Source organism: Toxotes jaculatrix, chromosome 21, assembly GCF_017976425.1.
Source record: "Toxotes jaculatrix isolate fToxJac2 chromosome 21, fToxJac2.pri, whole genome shotgun sequence".
Taxonomy (NCBI): domain Eukaryota; kingdom Metazoa; phylum Chordata; class Actinopteri; family Toxotidae; genus Toxotes; species Toxotes jaculatrix.
This window is the reverse complement of record NC_054414.1, coordinates 19,551,585-19,564,147: the sequence shown is the minus strand read 5'-3', so window position 1 is coordinate 19,564,147 and position 12,563 is coordinate 19,551,585. Positions and strand designations below refer to the sequence as shown.

Here is a 12,563-nt window from a genome sequence, read left to right as displayed (position 1 = left end):
CCAGTTACTGACTATGGAAAATGTTGTTAATGCAAACAAGTTATTTTATCTCTGAGAAGCTAAAACCTTATTATTACTGGGGGGTGATATGGTCAAAGGGCTACCCATAGGAATTTCATAACTGAAAGTCTCTGTCATTTTTCAGGAGCAAAACAAAAGACATTTCCCACAGTTTCCTTGTTAAAGTTAAAGACAGTCACTGATTTGTTTGTTAAATGAGATCAATCATGTTGATTTTATCTTTTTTTTTAGATTGTTTAATCAACTGCTGTTCCTAACATTACGAACAAACTTTCATTCTCAACTTTTACAGCAACATGGACCAGAAATCTTTTAACTGGTCAGAAAATGGAAATCAAGGAAGATTATGTGATGCAATCGTAAGCTCCAGAACAGTGACTGAGAGGATCTTCTGTTTAGATTTTTTGGTCAACAATTATTTTCCCCTTGAATTATTTTGTTTTCTCTACTTAATAATTTGTGTCCACAAACTACTAAATTGTACTCTCAAATTACACATGCTTTGCTGAGTTCTGACAAAGCGTCTCTGCGAACGTTTAGTCTCTCCTGATCTTCTGTAATATGGAGATCTTGGCGTGGATTCAGGCACCATCTTGCAGCTAATTTTGCTTGGCCATGCTAAGAAATTGTGTCATCCAGCTGTAATGCAAATGTGACTGAAGAGTTGACACACACTTATAAAAGAGGTTAGGCTGAAAGATAAAGTGGGTTCAGCATTTAAAAATGAATTCCAACATAATCTGGAAATACCTCCTGGAATGCAGATAGACGACGTTTACCAGCAGGAGAAGATGTGCAGAGTTTTCTTTTTGACCCCAGAGGGATGAGATTGAATGGAACTAGTGACCCAGTTTGTCCTGATAGACAGAGCAGATTTTCTTCCAAATCTCTCCACTGCTGACTCAGTGTATGCTCTCCACATGCCTAACAAAACATCCACACATCATTTTATAATTTGGTGTCCTCCTTATGTAACCTCTGACCCATTTCCTTTCTGATTACTCAGCCCACGGCTGTCAGTCGGCTGCAAAGTATCGTGCAAAGTACCATGGCATGAACCACCTCCTCTGTTCCTTTTTATAATTTGGGAACTAGGCCTTCTATGTAGCAGGATTCTCTTCAGATCTGTCTGTCTGTCAGTCTTCTGGACTGGACTGGACTGGACAAACTGCTGTGGTTCTCCACATGAGAAGACTTTAGTGGCCTTGATGGTTGATTTCTGACCCATTTCTGACTCAGTGTTACTGGAAGTCCTGGCGGGAAAGGTCGGCTAAGTTGATTTTACCTTTGGGGAAACTCTTGAGCAACATTTTCCTCCAGCTGCCATTGTTACCCACATATCCATAAATCAGCACTGTCAACTCATAAAGTATTCTGACTCATATATTTTAGTCAGAAAATGCAGCACTGAAGCCCAAAGATATCAAATCCACAGCAAAAAGATTCTGCTTATTGCAGCTGCCATACTTTATGCCTCACTGTCCTACAGCTTTCTAATTTGGGACAGTAAAACAATTAGCTCTTACAAGTTATTACCTTGCTCAAAGGAGAAGGATCTCACTTTTCCTTCTTTCCTCTTTCTGGTCCAAATGCCTTTTACTGTAGAATAAATAAAGTTACAACACAATCCCAAAAAAGTACATCCATCTGTATAAATATATTTTTATTTGCTATTTACGTCAGTACAGTTATTAAAACCATCCACATCACAGGTCAAAACAGTTTATAGTTTACATTGGGAGATAAGGTATGTTACAGACATGTACATTATTTAAAACATTACAGTGCCATATTAAAATACATTTTAAATCAGTTACACCGTCTATACGCACTCCTGTGACAGGAGTATTTGTATTCATTCTGAGGTTTTCAACAAGCGTCTTTGCTGTTTTAAATGGCCTTTTTCCTTTTTCTGATTGTTTTCATGTGGCCAAACTTGCCCAGAATGCAGTGCAGCCACAGGACATGTTTTTTTTTTTTGTAAATTGGATATGGAATTTCCGTAATTATATGTTGTTTCCATTGTTATAACCATTACATCATGTTCACAAGCTGAGGAGACAATTGTACTGTACATCCAGGACATTCACAGCAGCTGGCTGGTGTGTTTGGCATTCACCTGCTTTTTTTAACTAGAGATAAAAGATTAACAGAAACCATAACAGACGCTGAGACTGAGACACTTCTGGTTTAACATGGTTTTTGTTATTGGAATTATTGTGTTAATTTTTTCCACATTTCCCATTTCAGCCTTTCATCTATTACTGCATCTCTGTTAGTGCCTGCGTCCTGCTCTGCCTCCCCTTTGACACTAAGGTCTGGTTTTAGGGAGACCAGGGGCAGTAAGGCCTCCAGGGTATATGTTAAGTTAATCTTTTAGCAGTTCTGATCTCAGTGCATGGCTGGTGTTGGGGCGGTCTCTGCAGGTCCGGTGGATGCTGGTCCTACTGTTGAACTGCTCATACCTCCCTGGTTAAGGACGACCAGTGGCAGGGCGCTCAGCAGGGCCTTCTCCAGCTTCTGCTCCAGAGCGTCCAAGCGACGGTCCACGTGCTCCTTCAGCCTCCTCTCCATTTCCTCCAGACGGCGCTCCATAGCTGAGTCCAACTCCCTGTACAGAGAGGGGACAACAAGATGACATTTGTTTAAAGCAAATTGAATTCAGGGTGAGTTTCATTCCAAGAATAACTGTACTATGTGAGTTGGTATTAGGCACTAAAATAAGAGCAGAGCGGTGTATTTAGGTGGAAAGAGAGAGGTAAGCTGTGACCAATTCATGAACATGAAGCCACATCAGAGACCAAAGCCAAAATATAAACTTTACTGACACAAAAAGTAAACCACACACACACAGTCAATGCTGACCATAATCTTCTCCTAACCTAAAAACCCTGTTGTTTCCATCCTGCTCAGGCAGACTTCCTGTATGAAACTCTCAGACAGCTGACTGTGGGTCTGATTCATCCTAACCAACTGGAGGGAAAATTCAAAACCTCTCTTTTTCCAGCTTCTCAAACATTTCCAGTCTTTTTGCATGTCTTTGCATTTGGGGGTTTCTAAGTAGATTCCAACAACATTACTCTTCATGTTGAAGAATCTTCAAACCACCTTCAGGTCTTTCTTGAGCCAATCCCACTGCTCTTGCAGTCATATTTGATCCTTGAAATTGCTCAGTTTTAAGATGGTAAACAAGGCAGGTATGAGGATAGTTAGTTCACAAAAAAGGTGAAAGAATAAAAAGTAGAATTATCTCCAGTAACAGTTCTTTAACATTGTACTATAGCTGTTATCAGAATCCTTTAAATGAAAAACCACTCATAATATTTATTTTACAAATTAGAATTATGTTTAATAATTATGTTATTCTGTGCTGCCAAACATTTTCTCAAAGTAGACATTACTTTTCCCTTTTTCTGGAATCTAATTTAGAGTATTAAGCTCTTTAAGCCTGTGGTAAGTTGACTGATGTGTTGTGGTGGAGACGTACCGCTAAGCTGCTGTCCTCTCCTCGATGTGGAATCAGACTCAGCTGATGTTCCCTTTCAACCCACATGTGCTGTTCTGCTCTGACAAAGAGGCTCATTTATCAAGCTGCAGTTAGTGGCACCAGTTCAAGAAGACGTTTTTCATTGTTTAATTTCTGAAGTGAAACTGGTATCAGCTGATACTGAGCCTTTGCATCAGTGTCAGCTAAAGATATAATTTATTCCATTTAATTTGGTGCAGTTTGCCAACATTTTAATGATTCACACATTTGGCAATGCCGATAAATGAACTCTATTGTCTCTGTGTCAGCACTGTGCTGTTAACAACCACTGGCTCAACCCCGATCCTTCTATATAGCTGAGTTGGCCAATTGTTCACTAACCAGAGTTGTTACCAGAATGTTTTCTGAAAAACAACCTCAGTGATTATTTCCATTTTTGTCTAATCTGGCCTGAACAATGTGGGATTTCACCCCAACAGGCACCACGATATGTGACAAGTGTTGCCAGGCAGCTGTGAGATCTGTGAATATTCTACCATGAATCAGTGGGAAATGTTTGGGCGTCTGCTGATGTTCAGCAGCTCTAAACTTTCAGCTGACAACGTGACATCAGACAACCAAAACTATTGTCCCACAAAATCCCAATAAACGAGTCTCTGTTTCTCCCTTTACAACGTGACTGTGCAACAATGTGCGACAATCACTTTGAAATTGTTTCATTACAGGAGAATATCTACACTTTATCATTATAGTCATCATTAAAACAGATTATTACAGTATAATAGTCATACTATATCTATTAGTAGTGGTACTAAGAAGCAGAAGTAGTAGTGTGGTGTAGTGGTAATAATTGCAATCATTATTCTGTATTATTTCTGATTTAAAATACTTTATTTATAAATTGCCTCCGTGTTTCTTAGCCTCAGTTATCTGAGCGTTTGTCTACAGGATCCAAACAGTAGCATCTTTCTGACACAAGGTGGTGCTAATCTATCTGATCACAGATCATCAACATGGAGCTACTGTATTTCTTGATTTAGTGAGATGGGATAAGATGTTAAGAGGTGGGTGTGAGAGGTCAGGGTGAGCTTATTAACTAGTTTGACCAGAAGAATTGAATACATTTTGGTTATAGTTACTTTGAGCAGCAGCAGCAAGTTGATACTGAAACAGACTAATATTATCAGCACAAACTTTTCTATCAAAAGTGAAATATTGTTGAAACACACTGTCTAACAGGATGGACTCACTGAAGTCCACTTACCATGAGCCATTTCTCATCTTCTTCTCTTTCTCTGCTGCTGCTGCAGCATCATCCAGCCTCAGCTGCGTCACCTGACCACAGACACTCTGGAGCATGGGCAGAAGCTCAGGGCCGGAGCTTAACGCCTGTCCGTGTCCTTGACCTTTCAGGAGCTGTGACATCATCTCTGCCAGCTGGGCATGGCTCACCGTGCCTCTGCTGTCACTGCTCACTAAAGACAGGAGACCGTTTCATCCAAACGCCAAACTGGTCAGTGGCTATGATTTGTGAAATCAAGTAAAGTATTTGACTTCATTATTAAATAAAACTCTCTAATATAATAATGATAATAATTTTCTTTTCTACGTTTACACGACATTCAAGACAATCCACCTCTAAACTGGAGGCAAATGTTTCAGTACAAATGTCTGGTAAAGTAATTTTTCTTGTTTCTTGTTTACTCCTTGTTGTGTACATTTGTTCAAGAAATCACAATCCTTACCTGTGTTCTTAGTGTTGACACCAGACACTAGGCAGTCTGGAGAGGAAGAGGTTGAACCGTTGGACATGGCTCCATTCTGAGCCTGCGGAGCTTCGTCTGCAGGGCTGGTGAAGTCCACTGGAGGCTAAACACAGAAACAAGACTCTCTGAAACTATCCAATATATATCTAAACAAACAATCACACTGGTACAACTTTGGCTGCAAATCTGGGCTGCTGTTCAGTAACTGCCCTGTTAGGTAAATTATGGGTTAATCTGTTGGTGTTGTGCTATAATTAATCATAATGACCTATGAAGAGTTTTAGTTTAAAGTGCTGATCTTTTGCAGTTGTACTATAAAATTGCTGCTTTCTCTATCTTGTTGTCGGCAGCTCAACTCCACACTCCAATCAACACCATGTGTAACTGAGGGATCATACTCTTCTGTGGGAGGAGAGCAAACAACAGCACAGGTAATACCGATACCGTGGATTCTGCAGACTGGGTTCGGTTGCTGACAGCAGCTGCGGAGACGTTTGCTCCTCGAGCCAGGACAGAGAAAGCTCCACTGCCCATCAGGAGAGGCAGGAAACCACCCAGAGAGCTGGTCTGGTTCTGGAAAGAAACACCCAACTTCACTTTGGGTTCATCTCTGTACAACAGATACAAAATGAAGCTGGAAGTTCGTGTTCAGGTCGTCTTCAAACAACACTTTTTGATGTTGCCAGGACACTCCATTATCCAGGATTTGGGCTGGATGCAGAAAAGCATTACATTAATTAGCTTCACTGCCAGAAAATCAGATCCAGAGGACAAACTCTCAGCAGGTCATTCCCACGGCTCAAATGTCAAGGCGTTCTTGAAGATTAAGAAGGAGAGATTGTAAAACAGGCCCTGCTTGCAAGTTAAAAGTAGCACAAGTTGATTTTCATTGCAAACTGAAAACACCTGAAACCAAATGCTACCTGTATTTTGATAAGTAGTGGAAATGTCACCCTTTAGAAGACAATCAGCAGTGAAGTGAAATATTTGTAATCCATCAGTATAGTCATTTAACTTATGTTGTTGTTGTAATTTTTCCTAAACACCTCCAGAGTTTGATAAAGGCAATAAATAACACCCTGCTCCTTCACCCCTACCTTTTGCTGGAACTGGACCATGTCCATGAGGTTCTGGGCTCCTGGTGAGAGGCTCTTTCCCATCTCTTCAACCAGACACTGCACCTGCTGCATGTCAATGCCAGGGCCACAGACAGGGCTGGGCTGCAATGGTTGAAGACCCACGATGACTCGACAAACCAAGACACTGCTTTTACCAGCCAGGGAGAGTAGCTGGGAGACCGACCAGAGGGAGACAGACCCATACTGTTAAACTAAACTCATCATTTACAACCAGATGAAAGATACAAGAGTCTCCAATAAATGTCCAAAGCTAAGACAGCACATTGACATTACTCCTGCTCTCTGTGTTAAAACTGACCTCTGACCCTGAATATAACTCACCTTCACTTCACAGGCAGATGATGGGTGTTCCAGGACCAGCTGTTTCCTATAGAAAGGCCCTCTGTCTTCACTGTGAGCAGAAAACAGAGGAGGTTTTCATTTTTCAAGAAAATCCATGACATGAACTGGGAGGCCCTACGTGAGTTGGTATGGAATTACCCAAATCCTAAACCTAACTCTATTTAAATTAATTAAAATATGATACTAAAATTACAGTCAGAACTAACTATGCTGACGACTGACACTTAAAACTCATTAACACCTAATGAACTGAAAGCTTCTTTTGTGTAAATTTAAAAAACGTAACTACTACCACTACAACTGCAGCTCAAGTGATGATAAATATATGTGTATATACCCGTCTGGTTGGATGTTGTCGTCCCTCTTCCCCCGTACCGTGCCACAGTATTCTCCTGTCTGGTTATACAGCTCCATGGTTCGAGCCTCGCTGATGACCAGCAGACGGGTGATGGCAGCAGGGGAGCTGGGACTGCAGTGGACTGTCAGGACACAGGGAGACCCTTCCTCTGTCTGCTCCAACAGCACCGGGCTACACCTGACAGAGAAAGATTGGTGCGTAAGGTGCAGTTCACTCAAAAACTAGGAAATCCACGTATCAGTCATCTTTGCCCTTCGCATTAGTAGAAATGGTGGTTACATTTGGTTGTTACACACACACACACAGTGAACTAAGCATTTGTGTGACATGCATGGAAATTTCCCTCAAACAATGCTAGTCAAAGCAATCTAAATTTTTACATAAGTATTTGGCATTAAAACAAAAAAATCTGTTTTTTTTTCTGATGTGTTCACACTCATTTCTTCACTCATTGCTTTCACATACGCTAGTGAGGTAAAAACCTCTTACCGGTTTTTCTCATCTCCCCCTGACTGACCCAGCTCCTCTTCATAATCGTCTTCATTACTGAGGTGAACAGGCAGCAGGATATCAGCCAGGTGATGTCCCTGAGCAGGACAGACCCAAGCAGCTCCGCTCTTTACAGCGATGTCCACCATGATTCTGCCTAGGTCACAGGGACTGTAACCTACTGGGAGACAAGCTAGGACACAAGGTAGGAAACAGCTTAGAAGACAAGAATGAATAAGAATAATCAGGAGACAATTTACAGCAAAAGTAGAAGTTTTAAGACAAGGATGAATAAAGACAGGACAGAAGTTAGCAGACACCGAGACAGTTTTAGAAACAAACCAGGACACAAGTTCTGACGTTTTTTTTTTTTTTTTTTAAACAAATGAACCTTAAGCTTAACCATTATAACTGTGTCAAGAGGTTTAATTTCCGGTTTACATATTTTGTGGAGATGCTTGTTTTTACAAAACCTTTTCTAATTTATGCAGAACATGAGAAATAGCATTTGACGTGTATGATACTGGAAAGTTTTGACCAGCGTTCTTTATTTCCAGATAGTATTCATTATATTTAGATATAAATCAAGCCTTTACTACAACAGCATTAACTGTCAATAAACAACGTAGTCGCTAATATTAAGCCATTTCACTACTGTTTACATTTACCTTGAGATAACTTCAGCTGAAACCGTTGATTAGCTTGTTTGTCACAGGTTGCTGAATTTTATTCATCACATTTCTTAAGACCCATTGAAAAACGATCGATTTAACTTGTCTCGCAGGTACAAACGGTGACTAAACGGTGAATTTCTAACTGGAATTATGTCGCTAGCGCTAAATCCAGCGCACCGAACTACAGCTGCTGTGTCGCTACGCGTGACGCGTTGTTGTGGTGTGACGCTATTAAGCAGCGACTTTTGAAATGTTGGTTCAGGTGTTGTCACCGGAGCACTGTTGTGAGAGTTAAACAAATAACTTGTCGTGCCATTTTTAATCAGAACGGTATGTGGTGTTGTGTAAAAACATTACCAAAGTTTCACAGTATTGTGAATTGTGATAAACGAGCTAAATCGTGATTCGTAAACAACGTTAGCTACGTGGCTAAAGTTGTGTTTTGATGTTTCAGTGAAAGGATTTATCTTCTATTTTATTCGCTAACTGGGAGACAGATTATGGCATAACAACTCTTTCTGGTGCAGGGGATGGACTTCACAGAGTGCTACGGAGGAACCGTTTCTAGGGTTGCTGCTGCAGCTCGTTCAGGCAGCAGGAAGCGGGTGAGGAGGCTGATAAGGAGAGGCTTTAGTGTGGACTGTCGGGACAACCGCGGCTGGAACGCCCTGCATGAGGCAGCAGCCGCTGGCAGCACCGAGTGCGTGCAGGAACTTTTGTCTGCTGCCGGCGGTAAGAAAAAGGCCTCGTATAAGTCAGGGTTGTAGTTCTCTTTCTTTTATCGTGGCAAAAGGTGACAAACCACACAACTGGAACATTTCTCATTGTTCATCATTGCTGACTTATAAGTCTTAAATGTCAATAATGTTTTTTTTCATTGTCAGTCAGTTTGTTGATTGTTTTCAAATGGTCACTTAATCTATAAAATAGTGAAAATTGCTCAAAAACTCCAAGTGCTTGTTTTGTGCAATTAACAGTCTAAAACCTAAATGTACTTAATTTTAAAAAGTTAGTTATCACTTATCAAAATTGTCATCAAATAAATTTCTAATGATCAACTAAATAATTTATTCAAAGTCAAATATGCCTTGAAGTTAAGACACAGCTTTTGTTTTTCCTTCTCTGACCGTAAGCAGCAGGATCTTCCCATGGCTGCCGTGCCTATGTGAACACTTTGACACATGAGGGGGAATCTGCATGTTACCTGGCAGCACAGCGTGGACACCTGGCAGTGGTCCGACTTCTCCTGAAGGCACATGCTAACATTGATCAGCTAACTAATGACTTGTCCTGTCCTCTGTATGCAGGTAACACTTATTATTATCAGATTGGTGTGATGTGTATTTTCTGTGCTGTTACTTTTTGCTGTTTTCACCCCTGGATGCAACTCTGACCAAATTAATTTTCTCTTTTGGATAATAAAGGTAAATTTGAGTGAATTCTATCTGCAGTATTTATCAGCTGCTAATTTCCAACAGCTGTAGATGGTGGGCACAAGGAAATTGTGGAACTGCTGGTTAGTAAAGGTGCAGAGGTCAATAGAAAACACACCTCATCTTGGTGGACCTGCCTCCATCAAGCTGTTTATAAGGTAATGAAATTCACAAACACACACCCAACTCTGTGTGGTGCAACTGACCTATTAATAAACATACTCTTTAACTCTTTAAGGGTTACAGTGAAATTGTGCGGATACTCGTTAATGTGTGCAACCTGGAGGCACTAGATGACCACAAGATCTCCCCTCTCTTTGTGGCTGCACAGTATGGACAGCAGGAATGCCTAGAAATCCTTGTTAATGCTGGTAAATAACTGTTTTTCTTTATACCTTCATGTATGTGCACATTTGTTCATAGCTAAAGTATGTTTCAATTTACTGTTGAGCAGAGAATTTTCTTGTGTCTCAGCTACTCTCTGCTTCTTCTTTTCACTCTCTTGATGAATTGTGTTTGTTTTGGTTTTCACTTTAGGTGCCAATGTGAACATCCAGGCAGCTGATTTGGCCACACCACTGCTGATTGCCTCTCAAGAGGGCCACCAGGCGTGTGTGGATTTCTTGGTGGACCATGGGGCAGATCCTAACATAAACTGCAGTAATGACTGGCCCCAGCTTCCCATTCATGCTGCTGCTGAGTTTGGCCACATTGGGTACTGAATTATAACTTTTATTGAGGCATCGTTGGGCAGGATTTTGGGGTAAAACCCTTAATAAGAAGCAGTGTCTGCCTTTGATCTCTCACAATGTGTTGCATTTGTCACTGGGTTGTCAACTGTTGAACTAAAGATGAATTGTTATTATCTTCATAGAAAACTTGAAGAGGGAAAAAGAAAGATCAGAGAAACAGTATTCTGCAAACTATACAATTCTGTATGTCAGAAAATTTTTGTGCTTTTCAATCCTGTTCATCATCTTGAAACAGTCACTGGGTACAGGTAGAACCTTGTACAGTCATTCTCCCAGGGCAGCTGGGCTCAGTCACAGGTTTAGTGCATCGTCATTAGGGCCACAACTAATGACTCTTTTCATCATTGATGAGTCTGTCAAAGGAAAATATTTTACATTTTTTCTTGATAAATGACTTGATTCATATTGTACTGTTTAGAGATGCTGTAAACAACTGTACTCATATTTCTTACCAGAAACTGTCATTCTATTCATCCAGTGTCCTCAGGAGGCTGATTGCTGTAACAGACTGTGATTGTGGCCACATTGATGGCATGGTGAGTCCACTGTACGTGGCAATATACAGCCGTCAGAGCAAATGTGTCGAACTGCTCTTAAAGGAAGGTTTTAGCCCAGATGCCCAAGACTGCACACACACCCTGGGCCTCCGTTCACCACTCTCTCTCGCCTTGTGTCATACAACCAACAAACCATTCAGGTTGGTAAAAAAAAACAAAAACAAAAAAAAAAAACTGATTTTGATGATACACACTCCATCAACATATGCAAAACATGATGTGTGTGCGATTGATTATGATTGAAATCTCTTTCAGTGAATCAGTGAGGTTGCTGGTAGCTGCAGGAGCAACTGTGACCGAGGAGAACTGGATTTATGCCTTGGCCACTGACAAAACAGACTTGCTGCAGCTGATACTTGAGCACAGATGGATCCCTCGACCAGACACTTTGATCAAGGACTGTTCTGTACCACATCATCATGGGAAAACTGTGTTGAAGCTGCAGGAACTAAGGGAGCTGCTCTGTGTGGCACTAGACCAAGTACATTTTGCTGCCTGCTGGCTTCCTCTGCTTCTGAAGGCGGGATTGGAGCCTTCTCTACTGCTTCAGGCTCACATGTAAAGCTCTCTTCTCACTTTTGCACTTTTTTGGTCAGTTAATAGAGGCAGCTCTTCATCAGTGTTTCTCTGTCCTTTATACTTTCTAGGTTGGAACAGGCAGATAGTGATGTGTTGAATTACCTGCTAGAGTTTGTAAACTGGTCAACCCTGGCTGCCCCTTTAAAACATATTCTGGATCAAAGACGAGTCACAAAGACCTGCGAGCCATGTCAAGATTTTGGTACAGTGACATAATATATACTGCAAATTTGCTTCTACTAATCTGAAGTAAACTTTGTGTGGTAACTATTTTTATCCTCTCTCCTGTCTCTAGACTCCATTCCCTGTCTTTCTCACCTCTGCCGACTGAAGGTTAGGGCAGTGTTGGGACCAGATCTACTGATGAGGACCAATGTAGTCCAGCAGCTCCCTGTGCCCTCCCCACTTCATGGCTTCCTTCAATTCAGAAGCATCCAAGAAGTTTCCTACAGACACTCATCACCCCCACCACTTTTAAATCTAATACAGGAATACCACAGTACACACCAACATAGACATGTTATATAACTAGATCCAGTTTTCCACTCTGTGTTGCTTTAAGGTTGTTAAAATCTTCTTATTTCACACAACTTGATAGTGTTAAACAGCGCTGTGCAACAGGCACTAAAAATAAAGTGGGGATTCTCTTAAAACAATGCCATGAATAGTTTTTATTTATCAATGAACTTGATACAAGTAAAGAGAAAAAACCCAAATCAGTCCATATTTGGTGTGACGAGCTTGTTAGAGCTCCTCCTGGAAAGTATATGATGTTTACACTGAGTCCAATTCTCAGACCCAAGAGTCCAAGTTTGTATGGCTGCACCATTCCATCAGACTGAAGTATTTGCAATGGTGTGTGTGTGTAGATGTGTGTGTGTATCCCCAAACAAGTTGTATGTGTTCAGTTTAAACATTGATCTGTTTGTGATGTGAAAATAAAAGCCACTTCGTCTCTCTCTGATT

At 40.9% G+C, this 12,563-nt stretch overlaps 2 protein-coding genes across 5 annotated transcripts; one reads left to right on the top strand and one right to left on the bottom strand.

Moving 5' to 3' along the window:
* Positions 1 to 1,957: 1,957 nt before the first annotated feature.
* On the bottom strand, positions 1,958 to 8,462 carry c21h10orf88 (chromosome 21 C10orf88 homolog). 3 transcript variants are annotated; one of them, XM_041066406.1, is made up of 9 exons: positions 8,271 to 8,462; positions 7,603 to 7,795; positions 7,093 to 7,290; positions 6,735 to 6,804; positions 6,372 to 6,563; positions 5,713 to 5,847; positions 5,254 to 5,377; positions 4,773 to 4,983; positions 1,958 to 2,632 (listed from the first exon to the last, which is right to left on the bottom strand). In XM_041066406.1, the coding sequence occupies exons 2-9, from the start codon at positions 7,749 to 7,751 to the stop codon at positions 2,413 to 2,415; spliced, it is 1,299 nt and encodes a 432-aa protein (XP_040922340.1). In that variant the 5' UTR covers positions 7,752 to 7,795; positions 8,271 to 8,462; the 3' UTR covers positions 1,958 to 2,412. The 3 variants fall into 3 exon arrangements, with proteins under 3 accessions (XP_040922340.1, XP_040922341.1, XP_040922342.1); XM_041066407.1 differs by having other exon boundaries at positions 5,719 to 5,847; XM_041066408.1 differs by lacking the exon at positions 1,958 to 2,632 and adding an exon at positions 3,516 to 3,587.
* Positions 8,463 to 8,514: 52 nt separating this feature from the next.
* On the top strand, positions 8,515 to 12,560 carry asb3 (ankyrin repeat and SOCS box containing 3). Of its 2 annotated transcripts, none has more exons than XM_041067283.1 (10): positions 8,515 to 8,606; positions 8,804 to 9,008; positions 9,413 to 9,583; positions 9,755 to 9,867; positions 9,948 to 10,080; positions 10,247 to 10,424; positions 10,940 to 11,158; positions 11,274 to 11,576; positions 11,666 to 11,799; positions 11,893 to 12,560. In XM_041067283.1, exons 2-10 carry the CDS (start codon positions 8,807 to 8,809, stop codon positions 12,123 to 12,125), a joined length of 1,686 nt encoding a protein of 561 aa, XP_040923217.1. In that variant the 5' UTR covers positions 8,515 to 8,606; positions 8,804 to 8,806; the 3' UTR covers positions 12,126 to 12,560. The 2 variants fall into 2 exon arrangements, with proteins under 2 accessions (XP_040923217.1, XP_040923216.1); XM_041067282.1 differs by having other exon boundaries at positions 9,410 to 9,583.
* The last annotated feature ends 3 nt before the right edge of the window (positions 12,561 to 12,563 follow it).

Coding starts and splice junctions, on each gene's coding strand:
- asb3 (XM_041067282.1), top strand. CDS start 8,807: ATGGACTTCACAGAGTGCTACGGAGGAACCGTTTCTAGGGTTGCTGCT. Junction 9,584..9,754: donor GTCCTGTCCTCTGTATGCAG/GTAACACTTATT, acceptor AATTTCCAACAG/CTGTAGATGGTGGGCACAAG. Junction 11,800..11,892: donor CGAGCCATGTCAAGATTTTG/GTACAGTGACAT, acceptor TCCTGTCTCTAG/ACTCCATTCCCTGTCTTTCT.
- c21h10orf88 (XM_041066406.1), bottom strand. CDS start 7,751: ATGGTGGACATCGCTGTAAAGAGCGGAGCTGCTTGGGTCTGTCCTGCT. Junction 5,848..6,371: donor TGGTCCAGTTCCAGCAAAAG/GTAGGGGTGAAG, acceptor GTTTCTTTCCAG/AACCAGACCAGCTCTCTGGG. Junction 5,378..5,712: donor CTGCAGAATCCACGGTATCG/GTATTACCTGTG, acceptor TTCTGTGTTTAG/CCTCCAGTGGACTTCACCAG.